Below are 24,027 nucleotides of genomic sequence, written 5' to 3'. Positions count from 1 at the left end.
ATGTGTGTCTGTATTTTATTTACATGTTGGATGAATAAGGACTTCTCGCTGACAACCAGATCATCTCTGATCGCAAAGGCTAGAGGTTGCCGAATCTATTCGCGGACCTTTAACAGGACGGGTTGCATTTATTCTATGGATATTTTAGCAATCTATTTGCTGGAATAAAATCAAAACTTAAGTACACATGGCAGCTAGTATGATGTTTCTAAATATGAATAGTATAAGAAATCCCTGCCAAAGAAAAAGGAAAACTCTAATGTGTCGTATTCACAAGTATTGTTATATATTTCTAATAATACAAAAGTGCCTTCAAAAGGTTTTAATGGAGAGCCACATTAAGGAGAAGACATTATATATAAAGGGAACATCTCTCAAGAAATGAAGATATCAGATGTTTGAACTGATCGGAGTAATGAATTACACCATACACTACTTCCTTTTCTTTGTTTTTATAAACGTCAATAAAAATAACTATGGGTTTCAATTTTCTGCCTTGTGACAGGGAACTCTGTATCACTCTGTAATTGTTCATTTAAGGTCAAACTGGTGCTCGAGTCGACATGGAAAGAATCCTCTATAATCCGGAGTCCTCAGCTGCCATGTCTGGATGGACTGAGGAGTGACCACTTGAAGGCCTAGTAGAAAGGTTTGGTTTTTGTTTTTCATTATGTTGCTAGTTCACGGTATGACTAAAAGATTATTCCACACAACCGCAGAAAGGAGAGAAACTCTTGAGCTTCGTGACTTTTTTTCCCACGACTTGAGGCCCGCAGTGACTCACAGTCTGTGCGTAGCTCTGTGGGCTTCACATGACACTCATAATGACCCCAGAAAAACAGTCCTTTGGACTACTTGTGGCTGTTTGCAATGATTTGACAGCTGAAATTCAATGGAGAAGGGTAATAAAAATGAGAATTAAAGTGAGAGTTAAATAAACAGGCCTCGGATTAAAACCAGAATTTGCAAGTGACAAAGAGAAATTCAGTTCTTTCTTAACAGAAGGAATATATTTACATTACATTTAAATTACATGCGTGATATATAAAGTATATACAATATATGCTTTTCTTCAAAATGACATACATCTGAGTAAACATAGTGCATTTTACAACAGGTGAAGCGCTTTAGATGCAGACACATGACTGTCAAAACACAGTAATTTTGTCCCGTACTATTTTCGCCAGCACGCATTATATAAGTGGCTGCATATAGAACTGATGAAAAATTTAAAGGTGATCATGACAGATGCCGTGATGCAAGTTTGTGGAGCAGTTAGGAAACCAGGACAGAAGCGGGTCTGAAAGACACGTTTTGAGGAATTCAGCAGTTCTGAGGGAGAGAGGGAGCTCATCCCACTGCACTGGAACTTGTACCGAGAACCTGCAGACTGTAACTGTAAGAGTTGCAGGATGTAAAATAATCCATAGAACTGGCTTTGGCTTTGGTGTCAGTAGAGATCGTTTGAGTCATTAGTTATTAATACCGCACGATGTAATCCAAGATATGCATTCATTTCATATAATCGAATACATTTTATCTTAACAATTTTATTCATTAAGTTTTGCGAATTGCGGGGTGAGGTGGTACAACGGGCTTGGTCGGGTTCTGCTTGCTGGTAGGTCTGGGGTTCAAGTCCTTGTGAAGGACTGGTGTCCTGTCCTGGGTGTGTCCCCTCCTGCCCTACACCCTGTGTTGCTGGGTTAGGCTCTGGCTTGCTGCGACCCCGCTTGGGACAAGCGGCTTGTGTGTGTGTGTGTGTGTGTGTGTGTGTGTGTGTGTGTTTTGCAAATTCTGAATTGAAACCAGAAACAATAAAGTGTTGTTCACTGAACATATTCCCCAGGAGCTTTGCGTTTGCAGGCTCGTCTCATGGGATTTCAACTAAAACTCCAGTCAAGCTGATTGACATGAAAATGCGCAGCTAAAATTGCAGGTACTGAGAGCTGTGTCCCCTGTGCGGTAAACTACCATACTTCTACATCGCAAGGTCAAATAAACACTCATTGTGCTGAAAGAGGTTTTACTGAGATAAATCTGAAAAAATATCAGCTTTAGCAGAGTGTGTTTTTCGTAGTATTTTCTTCTGAAAGTCTTCAGCTCCTCTTACCATCTGTTTCAGCATCTTTATTCCAACTGCCCAACGTCGCCCTCTCCGAAATAGTGAGCTCCTCTGGGAAACTTCTCGCAAGACACGAAGCACAAACCACAGCTCATATGGACCTATTCAGGAATGGAAGTTGGAGGGCAGGCGTCTCCGAGGATGAGCGTGCCTGTGCAAGAAAACAAGAACGGCTCTGGATGTGGAGCGGTGCGGCCAGCCCGTCCGAACAGCGTGCCAGCATTTGGAACCTCATGGTCTTTGTTTCATCGCGCCGTGGCCGGTTCCAGCGGGAGCACTTTGGAATGTGATCTATTTCCCTTTGTGAGAGCGCTGCCAGCGCCGCTCCAGGTGGCCTCGCTCCTAAAAGAGCCTGCACGGAAACTCGGTACCTGTTAATTAGCCAAATGGGGAGATATTAAAAGAGACAGTTCAACACTGAATTTAGCAGTTTGTTAGGGCATTTCCAAAAAGAGCCACGGCGGACGAGGGCCCGCGACAAAAGGGCCTTCATTTTCTAACCTGCATGGAGGAGACGTGTTGCTGTGGGGTTGCAGATGGGGCACCTCTGGATCCAGGGGACATGAACCCAGGTGAACCGTTGACAGCGATGTGGCCAGATGTCAGCTGCCACGTGGGACAGCTGATGAATGCCCAGTGAAACAGTAAAAAACTGTGACTGCTGTTCACAGAATGAATTCCTGTGATTTTTGATGACACATTGACAGGCCGTCTCAGCCTGGGACTACTGCTCTTTGCCTCTTGTACGGACAGGTCAGCACAGGAACAACCATCCTGCATGACAGGTGTTGCTAAAATTGGTCAAATGTTTATTCTCTATACTTCTTTTCTCTGTTGCCTAATTCGCCGAGAATCATTTGTGCTGCTGGATGCCATTGTAATGACACGAAATTATTGATTATTTCCAACTTCTGACAGGTCAATGTGAAAATGTGCTGGTGTAGTCACTAGGTGGCGCTGTAAAGCCTGAAGCTACCATGTCCCGTGCCAGTGAAGGATGGAGTTCCTCCGCAGGTGTCTGCTGTAGCTTTAGTTTGGTTTGTGCTTCCATTTGTTAGATGACCTGAAAGCTCTCTTAGAAATAACTAGTAGCATGCATATACGCGTGTTTCCAAGAGCAATCCAAAAGTGTTTTTTAATTACTTTTAATATTTTATTTATTTTATATGATCAGATGGCGGCACGGTGACATCATAGCGCCTGGATGGGTTCGATGCCCGTTCATGCTGTGTGCAGTTCGCATATCTGAGCTTGCGTGGGTTTCCTCCGGGTGCTCCGGTTTCCTGCCACAGACCAAAGACAAGTCTACAGTTCAGGTAGACGGATGGCCCTAAACTGGCCTTCGTGTGTAAATGGGTGTGTGCGTGGCTACCTTGTGGACCGGCGTCCCATCGAGGGCGTACCACCTTCACTTCAGCCTTGCGTTAATACTTCCCTGAATTAAGCTCCGGTTGACGGCGACGCTGCTCAAGAGCCGCGGCTATTGGGTGGATATGATCAGATTGCTTCATTTGGAGATTATAATGAGGACAAAAATCTCCACTTGCAGTTAGAAGTATTTACACCAGTTTACTACACAGAAGTACCCATCATCTCGAAAACGGTTCATTTTCATCAGAGCATCGTATTAATTTCAGAAACAGATTTACGCGGCTTACAGTCAGAGTGTAAAATGTCAGTGTGACATCAGTACTGCTGAACATCATCATGTATGGAAGCACGTTGCACAGCACACTGGGTGTATTTTCACTCCTTTGCAGACAGTATGTAATGTTATTTGCGATTTGCGATTTGCGATCTGCTGGGGGGGCGGGGGGGGGAGTGCGTGCGGTGTGTGTGCGGTGTGTTCCAGCAGCCCGAGCTCCCGCTCCTCTTCTCTCTGATGTCCTGGACACTAGAATGTGGACCTTGCGGGGGCGTGGAGGGTCGGGGGGGGGGGGGGGGGGGGGCGGATATAAGGCTCGAAAATTGGCTTCTTGCATAATTAAATTGGGTGGGAGGGGCGCTCTGTCGATGGACGGTGCGCTGCGCTGCGTCCGTACGTTCGGACGCATCACACACACGCGCGCAGCATCATCCCCCGCACGCGCGGCTCGCGCTTGCACGCGGGACGCCGCACAACGGATGGACTGATGCCTGATGTCAAAGCGCCCGGGGTTTCCTCCTCGGTTCCCCCCTCCCTCCTATGTATGAATTAACGAAGTGCCATGGATCGGGCTCCATTTGAAGATGAGCCCTGGAGAGGAGCGGACAGGTAACGCCAGCCGCGAGCGCGCGCGCGCTTTCAATTAGATGCGCTGCGCGGAGCGGCGTGGGGAGCGAGCGCCGCATCCGCCGCATCCGCCGCATCCGCGCTGCGCGTCCTTCATTCACACGCTCGCTGTGCTCTCTGTCTGTCGCGTTTCCTTGGTGCAAATCAAAGCGCGGTATTCCTGCACGGAGGAGCAACAGAATGATGAATGACGACGATGGAGCAGAGGAATTACACCGCCGGCCGTTGTTCTGTCGCCGGCATTCGGCACCCTCGCCTCGGACTCGTCGTGTTCTTGATCTTGTACGCGACATACAGATCACGGCAGCGCCGTATTATAATTGCTAGCATTTGATTTCATTCATGTCCGTGCGTGACAATAAATTAATAAATGAATAATAACGAAGCGAAGCGAAGGTGGCTAAATAAATTATTCTCTGTCGTTTGCTCAGACCCGATTATACCGGAGCAGCGCTCACATCCATATTGATTGACTCACTCTGGCAGCGACGTTTACGGTTCGATCGGCGAATGCAGTACAAGGAATCCGCTCTGTTTCAGTGATGTGATTCATAACGGCATTTACAGTTACGCTGAGTGTGAGCACTGCGATCACGTGACTCGCCAAGGCCTAACCAGGGATCGGAGTCGTTATTCTGGGCCAGGATTTCATTTCTCCGCTCAGCGTGGCCGTGGGGTACCGCGGTAGCGTGAGGTGTAAACAGAGGTGTAAAGAGTGGTGGGGGGCTGGGCACCTGGTAGTGTAGTGGTTAGAGTTTCTGCCTTTGGTCTTGAAGGTTGCAGCTTCTGTCCCCACCTCTGGTAGCAGTACTCTTGAGCAAGGTATTTACCCTAAGTGCCCTAGTTAAAAAAAAAAATACAGGGCCTGGTAAATAATTGTAACCTTAATATTGTTGGGTGCTTTGAAGAAACATTTTGGCTAATGAATACATTTATTGCTGAAAGATGACATTTATCCATTCAGCTGATCCCTTCCTCCAAAGTCATTTACAGCATTATATAATCTACTAACAATTGTTTACCCATTTCTAGAGGTGGGTAATTTTTACTGGAGCCATTTCAGGGTAAATAAGGTTTAACTGTCAAGTTGTTCAGTGGTACTTTAACTAGAGGTGAGACTTGAACCTGTGACTTTAGAGGCCAAAGGAAGGAGCCCTAACCAGTGCTCTACTAGCTTCACCCTTCAGTAAGACCATCTATAACACCATTTAAAACCGCTTGTCCCATACGGGGTCGTGGGGAGCCGGAGCCTAACCCGGCAACACAGGGCAGAAGGCTGGAAGGGGAGGGGACACACCGAGGACGGGACGCCAGTCCGTCACAGGGCACCCCAAGCAGGACTCAAACCCCAGACCCACCGGAGAGCAGGACCCAGCCAAACCCATAGCCACCGCACCCCCTATACCATCTATAACAGTTTGCCCATTTTTAATATAGAAGTTTATAGCTGCTACCTTGATCAAGGGCACCACAGTAGGATTGAGGACAGAAACCCAGAACCTCAGAGAGCTGAAAACAGGTTTAGCCACTGCGCCACCTACTGTCCGTAACATAATATGAAAAATAAATTTCAAAGCCAGGGGCAACCGGTAACATAGTGGTTAGACTTGTTCCCTTTGGACCCAAAGGTTGCATGTTTAAATCTCACTTTTGGTTGTAGCACCCTTGAGTGGTGTAAAATTGTTCCAGTTTAAAAAAAAAATGACCCAACAGATAAGTGTAGGTAGATTAACACTTTAAGTCGCTTTGGAGAAAAAGCATCAACTAAATGAGTGAAATGCAGTGTGAGTCTTTGTAAGCTTTCAGCCTCACGGTTTCCTGCAGATGTACTGCACTCAGCCTTTTGTCTTGTTTTGACTGCAAACAGCCAATGTGGTGGAGCAGGAAACTGGACTGTTTTTTCCACAAAGACCCTTCCCTCCCTGGAGAGAATCCCTGGTTCTTCTGGACACCTTTCTGACACAAGTTCACATACTTTCACATTATGCTGTTTGTAAAGGTAACCAGATAAATGTTACCTCTGTCATTAATTCCATTTAGTTTATCCCCCACACACCTCATCTGAAACCACGTGTCCCAGGTGGGGTTGCGGGGAGCCAGAGCCTAACCCGGCAGCACAGGGCATAAGGCAGGACAGGGAGGGGACACACCCAGGACGGGATGCCAGTCCATCACAAGGCACCCCAAGCAGGACTCAAACCTCAGACCCACCGGAGAGCAGGACCCGGTTAAACCCATCCCACCGTTTATTCCCCTGTGGTAGGCATTATAACTTGCATTGTTCATGCCATAAACCCTCATTAGCTGCAGTAAAAAAGAGGTAAAGTTAATCAGGGGCTGGTCCTGCTCCATAATATGGTAAACATGATTAGATTTTGCTGAACAGATTTTTTTGCGTGTAGTATATTTTCTACTGTTATTTCAGCACAGGTGGTAGTGCTGCTCAGGGGGGATACAAATAAGGACGAGAAAGGTGAAATTATTCAGCCGCGACGGTGCGCGCTCTTACTAAATCGGTAAGGAAAAAATATTACCGTGTTTTTGGATGTGTTTTGGGACCCGGAATGACCGAGGCTATATGTCAATCAGTGGGACATTAACAGCTGTCCAAACACCGCAGGGAAGGGCAGCGCTTCAGTTAAATGTACTTAGTAATTAGACGGCTGCGGTTTAATATGGACCATGCCTTCGCAATGGAATTTACGCTAAAACCCCATGAATCATCAAACGGGGAACAGGAAAAAAGAAATGAAAAGGAAAACACGGACCAATGACACGTTAATAGGCGGAAAACCACTGGGCCGTACATTAGGGTGCTTAAGGTGTTTTCACAGGACTAAGCCTTTCCCTCTATTGTTTTGTTTCTATGTACCAAAGCTCTCGGGTTGAATCCATTGAGGATATTCGGTGTAAAACCGCAGTATATACATCACCCGACTGACACAAACACACCTACTTTTCCTTGCTAAGTATTCTTTCGTATAGGTGGTTGGAAACATTACCACTGATTTAATGTAAACCTTTGGACTGGAAACTGTTGCGTGTGTAGCTTTGCAAACCATTACTGAAAAAAGCACAAAATGAGGACTTTTTCGCTTTCTTTTGCGTTATATTTTTTGCTTTATTATGCTCCTGCAGTGGTGCTGATTTCATTTTGCTGTGGATCCTGTAAAGCGCAGCCTTGTGTTGCCTGGTGTGGCAGTGGCTCCCTGTGCGCTTGGCTTCAGAACCTCCTTAACAGGTGACTCTGGGTCAGTCTGCGGAAATATAAAATTACAGTAATCAATCCGAAAGCCGTTGTTAGAGAGAAAACAAAAAAAGCTGAGCAGTTGGAGAAAATAAGGTTTGGTTTATTCCTGGCGATTTTGCAAGCAAAGCATATTAAAGTTGAGTGACGTTTATATGTTCATCAGCGCCGTGTTCGTTTTTATCCAATAAGCTCCTGTATGAGAGCAAGGACAGTTATATTCTTTCACATCATCTGTTCCCAATTCAGATTTAACCATAAAGCTGAGAAGCGTCAGCTCATCCAAAGAGTGCTAGGCTTTTGTGCTAAAACGCTGAACTGGATGTAGCAGAATTTTGTAGCTGCCCCGGTGCGGATGCACATTATTTGCAGACTTTATGGTTTTTTTTCGCCTTTCTCTTCAGTCAGTGGGGGCTGTGTTGACTCTCACGCGTGGGGTGACGAACCACTGTGTATCGCAGTAAATGCCATTAAAACCTTTGCTGTATCCTGAAATTAATCTTATAGCGTTCACCTTTTTTTAAGTTTAAAAACTGTAATATGAGCGGCGACAATTCATCCCTTGGAGGCAGTTAATGAACAATGTGTGAAATACATTAAATATACAGTATATACTGTGTTTTGTGATATAAGGAATGTTGTCTCTGCGCAGCACTTACACAATGCCAACCAAAACTTTGGTCTTCTCAAAAACTCACACGCACACACTTTCCGAACCGCTTGTCCCATTGAGGGTTGCAGGGAGCTAGAGCCTAACCTGGCAACACAGGGCGTAAGGCTGGAGGGGGGAGGGGACACACCCAGGACGGGACACCAGTCTGCCGCAAGGCACCCCAAGCGGGATTCTAACCCCAGACCCACCGGAGAGCAGGACCCGGTCCAACCCACTGCGCCACCATGGCCCCCCTTCTCAAAAACTATATTTATTTAACTCTTTCTCACATACACAAAATATCGGTGCTAATAGTAAATCATAAATGAGAAAATATGATAAAAAATAAAAAGATCAGAGTTTTAGCCCCTCTACACATACAATATGATCTACCTGGACCTCTCTGTGTGTCGTACAAACGGATTTTTCTTGCCGTTTTGCAGTCGCTGAATAGCAGATGGACGGTGTTGTTTACTGCCATCCAGCAATGCTGCGCAGACTCATTAGAGCATCAGTAGGACTGCGAGTGGGAGGATGTCTCCAGGTCCGCACTGTGTGCTTGCAATAGGGGGATTTACTAGTCCCCAGGCTTCTTAGGCCCTCCACATTCACATGGTATTTACTGTTACCCTCACTATATCACTTCCATTCCAGTAGATGCTCTCTCCAGATACATTCCAGCAACTCACAGCACCTTCAGAAGCTGAGGTCACAAGCTCCAAACCTTGTATCGGCTGTGGTTTATTTTTCATGGTCAAAGCTGTGGAGCTGGGTGACTTTCGGCAGGAGAGTCAGAGTCCAATTGGACTAAAGGCTACTCAATTATTGCTGTATTAATATGTAATGTATAATAGTGTATTTTTGAATGGATGGATGAATGGATGGTTGGTTGGATGGATGGATGGATGGATCATTTTCATTTTCAGCTGATTCTTTCATCCAATGTAACATTTATTTAAATGATGTATATTGTCTGATGTTTTACTGGGAAAACGCAGATTAAGCACTTTGTTTGCAACAGGGTCTTTACGAGGAGTTAATCTGGAAACCTTCAGGTTCCAAGTCTGTCCATAAACACCATGCTAGCCACCACCATTGAATATTTCCATTTACATTACGTTTATTTATTTAACTGATGCTTTTCTCCAAAGCGACTTACAATGTTACTCCAGCTACACAATGTGCTGCACAAACATCTTGATGCAGGAAGATAAATAATTTCTCCTGACTTGGAAGGTTTATTATTGTTTCGCTCTGAGAGTTCAGTTGTCTTGCACAATGGAAAACTAAGAACAAAAGACTAACCGGCATTCAGGAGTTGCAGAGATTTACCCTGTGCTTTATTTAAATTATAACAGAGGACAGCAGTCAGTTTGTTCCTTTCAGACCTTACAAAACATTACTCGTAAATGCTGAGCAGTTTAAATATCTCTTTGTGAAGCTTAGCATTAGAATACTGTATGAAAATGCATATGAACAATACAGAACACGGTGAGTCTTAAAGAATGCATAGAAATACAAAGCAGGAAAAAGTAAGTGCAGGAGAAACCTCAGAGAAAAACCTGAATTTGCAGGTAAAGTGATGTGTGATGGTTTGTCTTTGATTAAGGAACCACGCAAGGTAGTTGGAATGTGTCCACCTTGTTTATACCCTTCTTTTTAAATGCCCTTAAGGCATGTTTTATTGATGAGCTGTCAAATGATATTTCTTAGGTTCATGTACATTTTGTTTATTTGGATCATTTTAAAGATGATGTGTGAGGGGTCTTATTTTGTTTTAGCGCTGATAAGGGGGATTTTAAGTAATGTTTTTCAAGAATCTGGAGTGTGTTTTATAGTTTGTCGGAACTTTGATCACACGTCTCGGTAACGGCAGACGTAAAAAAATCCGCCCAGGTGGACTTAGAGGAGTCGCCGCTGCGTGATCACAGAGTCTTCAATCTGTTTCAGGAACTACGTGGAAGCCCGTGGGGACTCGTCCAGGAGCACAGGTCACATGGCAGGTAAGAGCCATCAAAAACAGCCTCTTTCACTGAACTATAAAAGCAGCTTCTTTCTTTTTTTTGTTTTTTTTTTTTGGTGGAGTTGACTGCATGAAACTGCAGTTAAACGCAGTACTGTAGGGAAGCAGGTAAAAAAAAAAAAATACAATTTTTGTTTTTTTAGTGATATACAGCATAATACTGTATGTGAATGGTAAAGTGATTATTTTCATAGGTTTCTCACATTTTTGGTCATTTTATTCTGTTGAGTTGTTTAGGAAAAACAGTGAAATGACTCTAAAAGCATTTAAGCTTTTCCATGCTGCATATCTATTTTGACAGTGTGACCACTGTATATTTATGGGCATTATCCATGTCTTTTGAGACCATTCCCCTCTCAGCCCATGGGCACTCATCCAGTTTGGGTCATATTTAACAAGCTTTCATCGCACATTTAAGAAACTGTGAGATGTTTAAATGCTGCCAGTGCGGCTGTGATTATTCTCCATCGGACCACCTCCAAAAACCATACTGTCATTATATCTCACTGATTTTTTTCTGCCTTTCCTTCCCTTCCCTTAGCATATATTGGGTGCATGTGTGGGTGGGGGTGGTCCTTGCCTGCCATCTGGACCAAGGCTGCTTCAGTACCCTTTGCTTTATTCCCAGAGAGAAAATGGAAAAGGGGCTGCTTGTACAGGGGGATGCGGTGGCACAGTGGGTTGGACCGGGTCCTGCTTTCTGGTGGGTCTAGGGTTCGAGTCCCACTTGGGGTGCCTTGCGATGGACTGGCGTCCCGTCCTGGGTGTGTCCCCTCCCCCTCCAGCGTTATGCCCTGAGTTGCCAGGATAGGCTCCGGCTGCCTGCGACCCCCAAGGGGACAAGCGGCTCAGAAAGTGTGTGTGTGGGCTGCTTGTACAGGACAATTTAAAAATCCGGTCGTGTTTCAGTAAAATTCCTCAGTATTAAGCAAATTGTCTGAGATTTGTGTCACATGGATGACAATTTCCTTAGCTTATTTTATTGTAGCTATTTTATTGCTTCCCGAAGCTGCTGGATCGAACCAACCACTGTAGCTCTGCTTTGGTTTCTTTATTTATTTTATTTATTTATTTTTATTTTAGGGGACATGGTGGCGCAGTGGGTTGGACCAGGTCCTGCTCTCTGTTGGGTCTGGGGTTCAAGTCCTGCTTGGGGTGCCTTGCGATGGACCGGTGTCCCGTCCTGGGTGTGTCCCCTCCCCCTCCAGCCTTATGCCCTGAGTTGCCGGGTTAGGCTCTGGTTCCCCGTGACCCTGTATAGGACAAGCGATTCAGAAAGTGTGTGTGTATTTTTATTTTTTATAGAGCGCTCTTCTCACGCAGTGACACAGAGCGCTTTAACACAGGCATACAGGAAGAAAAATTGATACAAAGAAAGAAGACAGTCAACTAATGGCTACCATAATGAAGAACTTATTATAGAGCTATAAGTATACCTACTGGCCACCGGGGAAAAGAACAAAAACTCCCAACTGAAGGTTGAGGGAGGAAAAAAAACCTCTGGGGGTCCACGGGCCAGTGGTTGCCCACCCCTCCTGGGCTTTCTAGAAAGAAACAATTTGTAAGCCAGCGTTTAATAAGTAATAATTCTTTGAGCTCTCGTTGCTGTTTTAACACCGTTACTTAGCATCCATGTGTATACTGGACAGTTTTGCACGGAGCGAATAGCATGCAGTCTTTTTTTGAGGTGTTCTACCCCCCGATTTGTCACGGCTAATAATTATTATTACACCCTCCCTTGATGCGCAACATCCACGGGAAGTCGGAAAGGCTCCGCACGCACGCTGAATGCAGATTTCTGCCAGTTTGACTCATTGCTCTACAGATGCCATGCCGACTGTCAGCGTTAGCATGTCACTGTCAGGGCAGGAATTTGCGTCTCGTGGGTCTCCTCACCACAGATGGGGAGTGTGGACTCAAACTCAGGTCCCCCCACAGGACACACAGCAATCTACCGATGCGTCACCGGGGAGGTTCGTCCCTCAGCGCAGCAGAACCGCGGAACTCGAACTTCCGATGTTCTGTCAGCGCTCGGTCCCTAACCCAGGGCACCGCCTGCTGCCATACATCGTAAAATTGCCAGTGAAATTGTTTACACATGTAAAATTACTCAGCGATTGCTTTCTTTTGCAGATTCAGGCAATGAGCCCGAGAAGTGCCCTCCGCTCCAAGCGCACACCCTCAGAGAGTTCGAGCAGGTACGTCACCTGGCCCGCTTCTCCAGCACCGAACCCGTGCTTACGAATACGCCCAAGTGTCAGCGTAAACCCGGCAGCGCAAACGATTCGCTGAGAAGCCGTAGCGTCGCAAAGGCGCGTTTCCGCCGCGCGGATGCGCGTTAAGCGCCGAGTGTCGGTTTCCTACACAGCGTGCGCAAAGCTGTTCATTTAGGTCAGGCGTATGCCGAAACTTTGATGTTTTTTGGTAAACAGCTCAGCTCGTTTCTTTCTTGTCCGCACGCGGCGCAGCTGGGAAGTAATTGTTTCTGTTCCTTTGCAACGCCGCACCGAATCCCGCGATGCACGCGTGGGGTCCCGGTGACATCTCTTCCGCATTCCTGCATTCTAGGACACGTGCCACGCCGGACTGTTCGTGAAACGAGTTCAGCGCCGTTGGCTCGCGGCCTTTCAGATTCCCTGATGCGGGAAGGGGTTGGGGCGGGGGATCGGACTCATTTCTGACAGCGCTGCTGATAAATTGAGCGCGGCCCAAGGTGGTAGGTGGATGAGGTGTAATGGGATCTGGCTCGGCTCGCCGGGCCCGCTGGCTGGAAGGCTCCGAACTTGCAGGAAGTCATGAATCACAGTCGCTTGTAATGTAGTAAAGCCATTGTGCTTTTTACTCTCTTTGAAGTGTTTCTTGCTTTTGCGAGTCGGGAAGAGGATGACAGATGGTCCGGAGCAGAAACCGGCTCGCTTACCGTGCAGATCCATCGGGACCGAACAGTTTCCAGTCAAATAAAAGAACATCAAAATATATCTCCTTTCATTTTTATATTTTTCCTGCTCTGAAGTACTGCTAACAATGAAATATTTATGAATTACAGTACAATTTTTAAAATTTACCAACTTCACTTTAAGATTATTTTTAACCTTTAATTTATATTTATGCTGTTATTTAATATGAATACAGCATATTAAATATTGAAGATTTTGCTGTAACATGTCCGGCATTCCCCCTTTGGTAATAAGTGTATAATAATACAATAAGTGTATAATAACAGCATATAAAATTAAACAAATTCCATTTTTTGTTGTTATTCCTTAATTTATTTCTTAGATTATAATTCCTTTTCGAGCAACGTAATTTAGCCTGTCGGTTACGCTGTCTGCTCGGTATTTTATAATTGAAGAACAGAACCCTATTTCAGACTACGGACCCGTTCTCAGCAGTATAAAAAGACACAAATTTGTTCTACGAAGTGAAAATGCATGTTAGGTCTTGGCATGTGGGTAGGATACTTTGACGGCCTTTAATCTGCAGTCAGTTCGTTTGTTTGTGTCTAATTGAAACCTCTGGAAACAGATCAGTGTGTGATCTCAGCCCCCAGCCCCTACATTCCCTCCAACTGGCATGTGGGAATGCAGAACCATAAGGTCTACATTCCACTTGTGTTGATTTATACCACGATCCTCTCTGTTTTCACCCAGAAACTCAACCTGCCAAAGTAGCACTCATTACCGCCCTAGAATCTTGAGCCTTAAAAGAGAAAACAGGGAAAATCATAATATCCATTTTCAAATAACAGTTATTTGGGAAATTGAAAGCACATGGTGGCCATAAATGCCATTCGTATGGGCTGCAAAATATGTTAATTGTCATAATGAGAAGTAGCACGTGGCATCATTTTGCTTATTAGAGAACTGTGACAAATTGCACAAATAAATTTGTGATGTTTGCATATGTGAGTACAAAGCAAATATTCTTTTCCTGTTTGTTTTAAATGCTGTTTGTTCTGAGAGCTCTTTGGAGGCATGCATGGTTTCGTTTAGCTCATTTGTTTTTGCACCGTGCTAGCGCTCCGACTCTGTGCCACAAACATGGCCGGACTCCGTAGCTACTTGAGGACGTTGGCGCCTCTGTCCGCCCCGCGGCGGCAACGGTAAGAATCGACGCCCCAGACTCGTGGGGCTCAGGTGGATCTGACGAGCGGTAGCTAACGTGCTCCACAAAGATTGCGCCGTGAGATCTCGGTTGCTCTTCGACGGTGAATAAGGTGACCCGAGTACCCTCGTTCTGTGACGTTCTTCCGGTGCCAGTGCTTTTCTCTGTCCCCGTCTTCTGGAATGTTCCAGCAGGTGAGACTATGGGCATCCCCGGCTCATCGCGTGGCATGTGTGAACGGGTCCGGTGTCTTCGTTTCGGGGAGGTTTCTGCAAAATGTGCAACCTGGTCTTCTACACTCTGCTGGGTACCGAATCCTGGGTCGGCTCACACGGCGTAACTGCGAACATGTGTGTGCGATAATGTCATACGAACACGTCGGCGGTATTTTTCTTCCATTTTGGCCAAAATTTCCTTTGATTCGTAGGCTATTACTCCATGACTCGTACGGTATTCTGTGCAGACTGCTTAAACTGCTATCATCTGAAACACTTAATGGGGGATCAGAGTTTACAGGCTCAGCTTTCCATCAGGGGAGACTTGTGAAAAACATCTCTAGCGCCACCAAGTGGAGGACGTTGCGGCGAAACGCTGCCACGCCGCGCTGGCAGCAAGACAGGAGAGTAGCGAGGCGAGGGTGAAGCGAGCCCTTGCGCGCGCGCGCCTGAACGGACTGACAAAAACGCTGTTATGCAGTTGGCCTAATTGTTACGGAAGGGACAGGGACACTGTGGACAGCCAGCGTGACGCAAACAACAAAGCGACGACCGCGTGGCATCGCGCTACATATTGCACTTTTGAATGGGCTCTCGAAATAAGACCCGATGTATGTGTTCTGATCTGGCCTGTGAAAGTAAAACTTTGCGACAGCATCTGTCTTTACCCCTCTGCTACAGGGCTCTGCTTTGCGATCGAGCCGGTGTGTTTCGCATCAGCGTGCTGCGGACGAAGGCCGCTCGGAAATTGGGCGAAGGCCGACGTGTAATCGTTCGTAATGCAAATGGACTGTTGTTCTGCGCCTGCGGTTGTATGGGAAAGGTTATAAACAATTTAGGAATGGATATTTCTCTTCATTATTTCAATGTCTGGCTTAATTCTGAAATAATGATGAAATTAGGCATTTACTCGGTTTTGAAGGCCATAAACTGAACGTAAAGGCTGTAAAACGAACATTTGCTGCGTCGCCGTCCAAAAAAGGTCTTAAAAGCTGGCATGGAAATGTAAAGGAAACATAAAAATTAGCAGATTTTATGGGACATCGGTGTCAAACGCCGCCTTTAGAAGTGCCTGCTATTAAATGTGTCGCGGGTTCAGGCCGAATTGCTAAGTGCTTCATTTTTCACCTTTTAGTAGTTCTCCCAGAAGGTGGTATCAGTTATGTTATAAAGCACTGATTTAGACTGAAACAAGTTAAGAAAGCTAAACAAACATCTGTCTACAGTATATGGATTATATTTTTTACACATGAGAAGACTAACATTTACAAACAGGTCTCATTATAGGCACTCTAATCTTATAGGTCTCATGTGTTTTTACTTTCATTCATTTAGCTGATGCTTTTCTCCAAAGCAACTTACAGTGTCAAGTTAGTTATATTTATACAGCAGGATAATTCTACTGTACCAATTTAGGGTAAGTACCTTGCTCGGGGGTACTACAGCCAGAGGTGGGGACTGAACCTGCAACCTTTGGATCCAAAGGCAGTACCTCTAACCACTAGAATAGAATAGATTAGAACTTTATTTGCCATTTGTACGTGTACGCACGGTCCGGGCACATAGGAATTCTTGTGCGATGCTGAAAGAGTCAAACGTATAAGCAACATGTACACAATAAATATACTAAACCTTCAATAAATAAAACTACAAAAATACAATAAATAAAATTACTACAGTAATAGAGAAGGTAAATACTAAAAAAGGAGGAAATACTATTAAAAAAGGGAACAAATACTTTTAGAAAAGGGGGGCAAGAATAAAATGTACAATACATACAAAACACACACAAAGTACACAGTAAAATATCCCATACACACTGAAATACACAGTAAAGACTACAGTAATACTGTTAGTAATAATATTAACAGGCTAATGGTTAATGTTAATAATAATGTTATTGCACATGTTATTATTGCACATATTATTATTACCCCTGTGGAGGTTAAATATTGTACTTGAAGGTTAAATATTGCACTTTATATGAGGTAGCTGGAATCTTAAATCAGTCCTTATGTAGTTTATGCCATGAGTCTCACTGTGGCAGGGAAAAAGTTGTTATAAAACCATGTTTTGTGTGGGATTATACTGGCTACCAGCTCTCACACACACTTCCTGAACCGCTTGTCCCATATAGGGTCGCGGTGAGCCAGAGCCTAACCCAGCAATTCAGGGCATAAGGGACACACCCAGGATGGGACGCCAGTCCATCACAAGGCACCCCAAGCAGGACTTCAACCCCAGACCCACCGGAGAGCGGGACCTGGTCCACCGCGGTCCACCATGCCACCCCTACCAGCTCTCTTGTATGCCTACTATTTTTGCAGCAATATTTTGTGATTAACAACAATATCTGTATAGAGCAAATCATTTTTCTTTCAGCGGCGCAACAAAGGAGTCTCGGGTACTTGTCAAGAATCAGAGTTTGAATGAGTCGTAAAGCATGTCTACTTCAAGAGATGTAAGATGTTTAAAGTATATGCCGCAGACCAGTGGTTCTGACTCGGAGATCGGTGGACACCAGGGAGTTGAGGTTATTTTAGGTGAATATGATGCATGAGATGTCCCCATGAAGACTTCAGATGAAAACCAAGGAAATACTAAAAAGTCTCAGAGCCAGAGGAATAACGACACAGAAGTTGAGTTGGCATCACATTCCATAGATCTGGTTACAGCAGCTCTGCTTCTCATTAATAACTGGCCTCAAAGTCAGAATCATGTTTTCTTTACTACAATAACCGTACGGGTAATTACTTTATCCAGAGAAGGCTGCACACATCTGCACTGAATTCACATTTAGTTGCCCTTGTGTTCTGAATCATGACACTGCTCATGAAAATGTCAGGTTATTAAAGTTGACTGATGGGGATATTTTATTGAAACACTAAAAAAACTTGGCAGAATGTCTTCTTACAGAAATTTAAACCACAGCGCTTTGCAATTTAGCGTACACTATTTTAAAAGTCACTCAAAGCAGAGTGTCAAACAGATACCGTTATTGGGATTGAGAGCATGTGGACATAGGCGTAATTTGTTGAAAAATTAGTAATTTTTCCATAAAGTAAATTGAAATTACGGTTAATGAAAAGGAACGGTAATTATGTACGTTCGTCTGAATTGTATTTTTAAATTTGAGGGTTCTTGCGGAATTTCTTTGCTTAGTCTTTAGAGTACCAAAATACCAGAGAAAATGTCGAGTCTACAGCTTCGAACCGTCGATTGTTTGGCACTATCGCTTAAGCTGTTGCGAGGACTGGCAAAATTCAGGACGAAATACTTCCGTACCACGAGTGGTAAAATATAATGGTAAAATCCCTACGGAAGTATTTCTCCAGGTGTCCTTCTTTTATGTATTTGGTGATACAACCCTATTTATTGCAAAAGTCCTCTGGCTTCAGTGCTTTCTTACTTAAAGGCATCTAGCAATTATGTGCTATTATGTTATTTCGTGTAGTTTAATATGAGTGCCATTACGCCGTAAAAGGTTTTTATAGCATACACGACAATACTTTTTGACCATTAGAACTCTTGTAAAAGACTTCAGATTCCTGTTAAGAACTTTATATTGCAGCGTTTGGACTTGGCTTACAAAACGAGTGACCCCTGAAGGTCCAGGCTGGAGTAATTGCATCCTTTGTAATTAATGTTCCAATTTTAGGTAAAAGCGATAACTAGTGCCATTTGGTTTGTGTTTTTGCATTATTTCTGTTTAATGCAATGGTTAATTAAGACAGCCCGAGCGTCACTTTAGGAAAATAGGACCATGTTTTTGCTTTTAGTGCAGTTAAATTATATGTTTTCAGTGCATTCATCATCCACACCTTCTGGACTCCATCAGCAGGTTAGATTAAAGTGAGCTCTGCCTGCTATCTTAATGTTACCGTGTTATGGCATTACAAAAACCGGACTCGCTCTGCAGCTGGTTGACCGTCATCCTCTCGTAACAGATATCGACTGATCCTTATATCACACTGATATTGCGGAAGGATCTTTTCAGGGCATGTTGTGTAAATTCAGCTGCTTACTGCTCTAGGCTTTTGAAGCACTAATTAATTCAACACTGTTCTAAACCAGTCCATCCATCCATCCATCCATCTGTCCATCCATCCGTCCATCATCAAGAACCGCTTGTCCTATTCAGGGTCATAGAGGTCGGGAGCCTATACTGAAGGCTCAGGGTATGTGCCAGCGTACACCCTGAAATGGACAGCAATGTATTGCAAGGCAATCACACACATTCAGTCAAATATACACATAAAGGGCAATTTAGAGTTCCCGTTCACCTGAAAACTATTTTTGGGCTGTGATAGGAAACTAGTAGTTTGGGAGGAAACGCACTTGAACGGGGGGCAGAATGCGTGGTAAATATTCAATGTATAAGACTGTAAAATATGGAATAGATGTAAATTCCTTGGTTGCACGTGAGAATGTAGGCAGTATCAAAACAATGTCTTTAAAGCATGAGAAAAAGATGTCGAACGACAGCTGAATGAGCCGTTAAGTAGTCGCGCATCTTTGCTTATTTATAGACCGCTTTCTGTTCTGATGTTTGCGAGTTATATAACAGCACCGAAGTTGCATAAGCCTAAATGTTATGACAGTGAAGCTTTTCAGCACTTCTCTCACGAGGCTCAGCACTGAGGCTTTTGTTGCTGTACTCACTGCTCTGTATTCACTGCTGCATCATGCATATTAAAGGGTCAAAGCCAGTAAATCTGGATAGAGATTTGTTGCTGTCAGAATGATTTACATGTATGTAGGGTACTGTTGATGGTGTAAAACATCCATTCGCATTGGATCGGACCGGTTTACCCACCCCTCACATAATTTGGGTTATATATTCCACTGTGTGGAAACAGTTGAGATCTAGCTTTTTATGGCAACTAGAAACCCTGTTTATGTAAAGTGAATGAACTTTCAACAGCTGCCCGACTGCTATTTACCAAAGTCCTAACTGGGGACTTGATTTTTTATGTTCCAAGCAAATATTTAGTTGACGCTATATCTTTTTAACCTTGTATCTTATGCCTCCTCAGAGGAAGATCACATTGCATGTTTTGGTCAGTGAGAAAATTTTGTGGAAAAATGTGACTGTGAGGAGTAAGCTTTGGTAAGAGAAACTGATGCTGTAAACCTTACATTTGTTTTGCACAAATCTTATGTGCGTAACAAGTACAGGGTTAAGCAATGAGGTCTACTCAACATTCGTTCCCTGTTCAGGGGACTGCAGCGGACAAATTATTTTTCTAATTCAGCAGCAAGTGGCATAGCGATTTGGGTCGTCCCTCTGCAATGAGGTCTCCGGCCTGAATCCAACTACTGCTACTTTACTTTTGAGTAAGTCTCAATCTGAGGGGGGTGCGGCGGCGCAGTGGGTTTGGCCGGGGCCTGCTGTGTGGTGGGTCTGGGGTCCGTGCCTTGCGATGGACTGGCGTCCCATCCCGGGTGTGTCCCCTCCTCCTTCGGCGTCGCACCCTGTGTTCCCGGGTTAGGCTCCGGTTTGCCGCGACCCCGCTCGGGACAAGCGGTTATAGGCAGTTTGTGTGTGTGTAGTTAATCTGAATTGATAGAGCAAGAATATTGTGCTGTGTAAATGGGTTTACCTCATTGTAAAGCTGATTTACATTTATATTCCTTTAGATGGCATGTTTCGTCAAAGCAACTTGAAATGATTTTCTCATTTATGTAGTGGGGTGGGGGGCGTGGTGGCGCAGTGGGTCGGACCGGGGGTTCGAGTCCCGCTTGGGGTCCCTTGCGACGGACTGGAATCCCACCCTGGGCGTGTCCCCTCCCCCTCCAGCCTCATGCCCTGTGTTGCCGGGTTAGGCTCTGGCTCTGCGACCCCGAGTGGGACAAGCAGTTCAGAGGGGGTGTGTATAGCAGGGTAATTCTACCTTAAAATCAAGGTAAGTACCTTGATCAAGGGTACTGCAGCAGCAGCAACAGTGAGATTAGAACTGAGTCCACAGGCAACGGTTCTAGCCACTATGAAATCTGCTGCCCCCTCATGTAACCTAATTGTCTAACACCGTAAAATACCCTTCACACATTTTCACACAGTACTGAGGTTGTTAGTTGTTCAAAATAAATGTAAAAGCTGCACAGATCACCCCACCACACCAGGGTTGGGGACCTCTGTTCCGTCCAACACTGTGACCGCAACATCCCACCAGAGGAACTTTGAAGAGGTTCAGGGCTTTTCTGCTCTTTGTGTCCTCCGACAGCTGTTTATAAACACCACCTTCTGGCGATGGAATTTCCTCCTCGCTTTTCTGTGTCGGAACACATTTGGAGTTTGTTTATTTGAACTCATTTTCAAAACGTGGAAAATTATTTGGAAACGTTTTCGTTCCGTGAAAATGTCCCAGAAATCAGCGTCGGTAACCGCATCGAGTCGGCTGACCACGTTCCCGCTTCCAGCAGCAAGTAACATTTGGCGGAAGCGACGTGATGCAAATTAGGTCGAATGTAAACAAGATGGATTAAATCCAGGCAGACTTTGCTCCTGCATACAGCTGAATATTATTTGCCCGATTTCTTCACTTTGACTGAAGCTATCTATATAGTTATAATATGGTCATAGTTTCTGAATGTTTATGTATGTGGCTCTTTAATCCTTTTTTTGAGTGGTGGAACAGATATGGAATGTGGGAATATCAGTTCCTTCATTTTCCTTGTGTCATATGACATGAATAGATTTCAAGATTTCTGTGAATACGATTAAAGAATGTGGCAGCTAGTCCAAGTTCATTTGAGCTGCAGATCAGTTGACCCACATGAGACCCACATGAGACCCACATGTATTTACTGTTAAATTAATGTAGTGGGAGTCATGGTGCCACAGTAAGTAGTGCTGCTGTTCTCACAGCGCCTGGGCGGTGCGAGTGGATGTGGGTTTGATCCCTGCTCATTCTGTGTGCAGTTTGCATGTTCTCCCCCTCTCTGTGTGGGGTTCCTCTGGGTGCTCTGGTTTCCTCCCACAGTCCAAAGACCTGCTGTTCAGATTCCCCCACAGTGTGCGAATGACACAGAGAGTGTGTTTCACTGATGTATGGATGAGTGACCCAGTGTAAGTAGTGTATCTAGCAGTGTAAGTCACCACGGTGAATAAGGTGTGTGGGCTCATAACACTACACAGAGTTTGTTGGAAGTCTCTTTTGAGAAAGGTGTGTGCTAGATAAATAAATGTAAATTATCATGCTCAGGTAGCAGCTGTAAGTTGACTCTCCCACACCATTTGATGTTAAGCATGTGGCCCAAAATTAGTAGATTTGTGGAAATTATAGTATTTTTTATGTGTTGCTAATACCTTTGCACATTAATATTACAGGTTATCATCGACCTCAGCAGGATCAGTAGGCGTTAATAAAAAGCTGGCTTGCTGTTATCACAGCTGTAAGGGTCATTGATAATAATAAGACTACAGAGATGATATCAGCTATAGACTTGTCCGGTGTAGACCAAAGATGGAGGAAATTCAGTCAGTCATATTATAATCACACACAAACCCATTGTCTGAAACCGCTTGTTCCATACGGGGTCACGGGGAGCCGGAGCCTAACCCGGCAACGCAGGGCAAAAGGCTGGAGGGGGAGAGGACACACCCAGGACAGGGTACCAGTCTGTCGCAAGGCACCCCAAGCAGGACTCAAACCCCAGACCCACCAGAGAGGAGGACCTGGTCCAACCCACTGCGCCAACACGCCCCCTAGTCAAAGTCTTCTTCTTCTTCTTCTTCTTCTTCTTCTGGGGGGGCGCAGTGAGTTTGACCGGGTCCTGTTTTCCGGTGGGTGTGGGTTTCGAGTCCGGCTTGGGGTGCCTTGTGCTCCCCACGACCCTGTATGGGACAAGCAGTTATAGATGATGTGTTATTATTGTTGTTATTATTATAACATTGGTAAAGGGTACTGCAACAGGAGGGGTATTCTAGCAGAGAAATTTCAGGTTACAAGGCCACAGTTTTAGCCACTGCGCTACCTGCTGTTTTAAAATCTAAGTAAGGCAGACTTGATTTACTGGGGAGCATAGTAACTGAGATTATATACATGAAATAAGATGTTTTCAAAAAGACAGTTTATGTACCTGTACCAGAGGTGAATACATGCAGAGATAAATCCATAGTCATTAGAATCTTGCACTGAAGCTGTGTGCAGATAACATGAGGTCCTTTAGCTTGTTCTTGTTGTCATTATATGTGTACTAGGTGACTTACAGTGTTACAATATCAGCTTCACTGTGTTTTTCCCATTTAGACAGCTGGGTATTTTTACTGGAGTAATTTAACGAAAGTACCTTAAACAGAAGCGCTACATCAGGAGCAGGGATTGAAACCAACGACCAACAGATTGCAAGGCAACAAGCCTAATGCTACCCTTTGCCCATGTATGTAGTGTGGCACCAGTTGTGCTCCTGTCTGGGAAGCAGTGGTTCTCCACTGTGACCAGGAGCCTTTCCACAAAGGAGGAAGGCCTGTAAACACAGTAAAGGCATGTTTAATGACCACAGTGCCACTTTGGGTGGAAGCAGGGGTCAACGTGGTGGATCGGCGCCTCGGTTCTGCGGATTTGTGGTGGAGCACCTGCTCAAACGAGACTTGCACATGGGGAACTAATAAGAACAGCCCCGTGCTCGCATTAAGTCAAGTCACACAGCGGCTGGTTTTGATTAGCTGCCGGTTTGATCATTTGGTTGCACGCAGGGATTACAGTCAACTGCCCAAGTATTTCTTTCCAAAATGTTACCTTAACCTAAGGTTTAGACATGTAGGAAAGCTCTGAGTTCTGCTGTTTTACTGCAGCCTCCTGTGTGCTAATGCACTACACATATACACACACACACACACACACACACCAGACAGGAAAGAGCCTTTTCCTTCTGTTGAGTTCTGCCCTGTGCAGTAAATCGGGCTCTCGTGTCGCCAGCGCTCCACTTGACGAATTTTTGAACGCACAAAAACCTTTTTCATTTATTTATTTATTTTTATTCGGCACATCTGCAATATTTACAGCTGCCGTGTGGTGTTTGTGTTGGAGATCAGTGACAAGAAGCCAAATGTTTTTTTTTGGAATAAATTAGTCAACAGTCTGCATGAAACACGAATGTGTGGAGACGACATATTTTTATTTTCTGTTATTTTAAATTAGATTTAATTTTAATGTGGCTTGAAACCAATAAAAATCTTTAAATAAAGTCTTAATGAAATAAAAGCCCGATGTTTCCAGGATAGGCTCTGGAACACAGCGATCATGCATAGGACAAGCAGTTGATGAATGAATAAATGAATGAATGAAGTCTCAAAGTGAATATTGTGATGTAATCATTATATCTTCATCAGTGAATGAATCACTGCGACTGAGGGACAGTTGAGGTTTTATTGATTGTGCCATAATGGT

General features: G+C 44.6%; 1 protein-coding gene across 1 annotated transcript in view; it reads left to right on the top strand.

Moving 5' to 3' along the window:
* Positions 1-4,179: 4,179 nt before the first annotated feature.
* The window catches only part of LOC108935118 (myomegalin-like), a 69,291-nt gene continuing 49,443 nt past the window's right edge, over positions 4,180-24,027 (top strand). Inside the window, exons 1-3 of the mRNA XM_029250284.1 lie at positions 4,180-4,376; positions 10,244-10,296; positions 12,450-12,514. Of these exons, the coding sequence (XP_029106117.1) occupies positions 4,330-4,376; positions 10,244-10,296; positions 12,450-12,514 (165 nt within the window). The 5' untranslated portion in view covers positions 4,180-4,329. The remainder of the gene's footprint in view (positions 4,377-10,243; positions 10,297-12,449; positions 12,515-24,027) is intronic.

This window comes from Scleropages formosus, chromosome 3, assembly GCF_900964775.1.
Source record: "Scleropages formosus chromosome 3, fSclFor1.1, whole genome shotgun sequence".
In the NCBI taxonomy this organism is placed as follows: domain Eukaryota; kingdom Metazoa; phylum Chordata; class Actinopteri; order Osteoglossiformes; family Osteoglossidae; genus Scleropages; species Scleropages formosus.
This window is presented reverse-complemented; position numbering and strand designations above follow the sequence as displayed.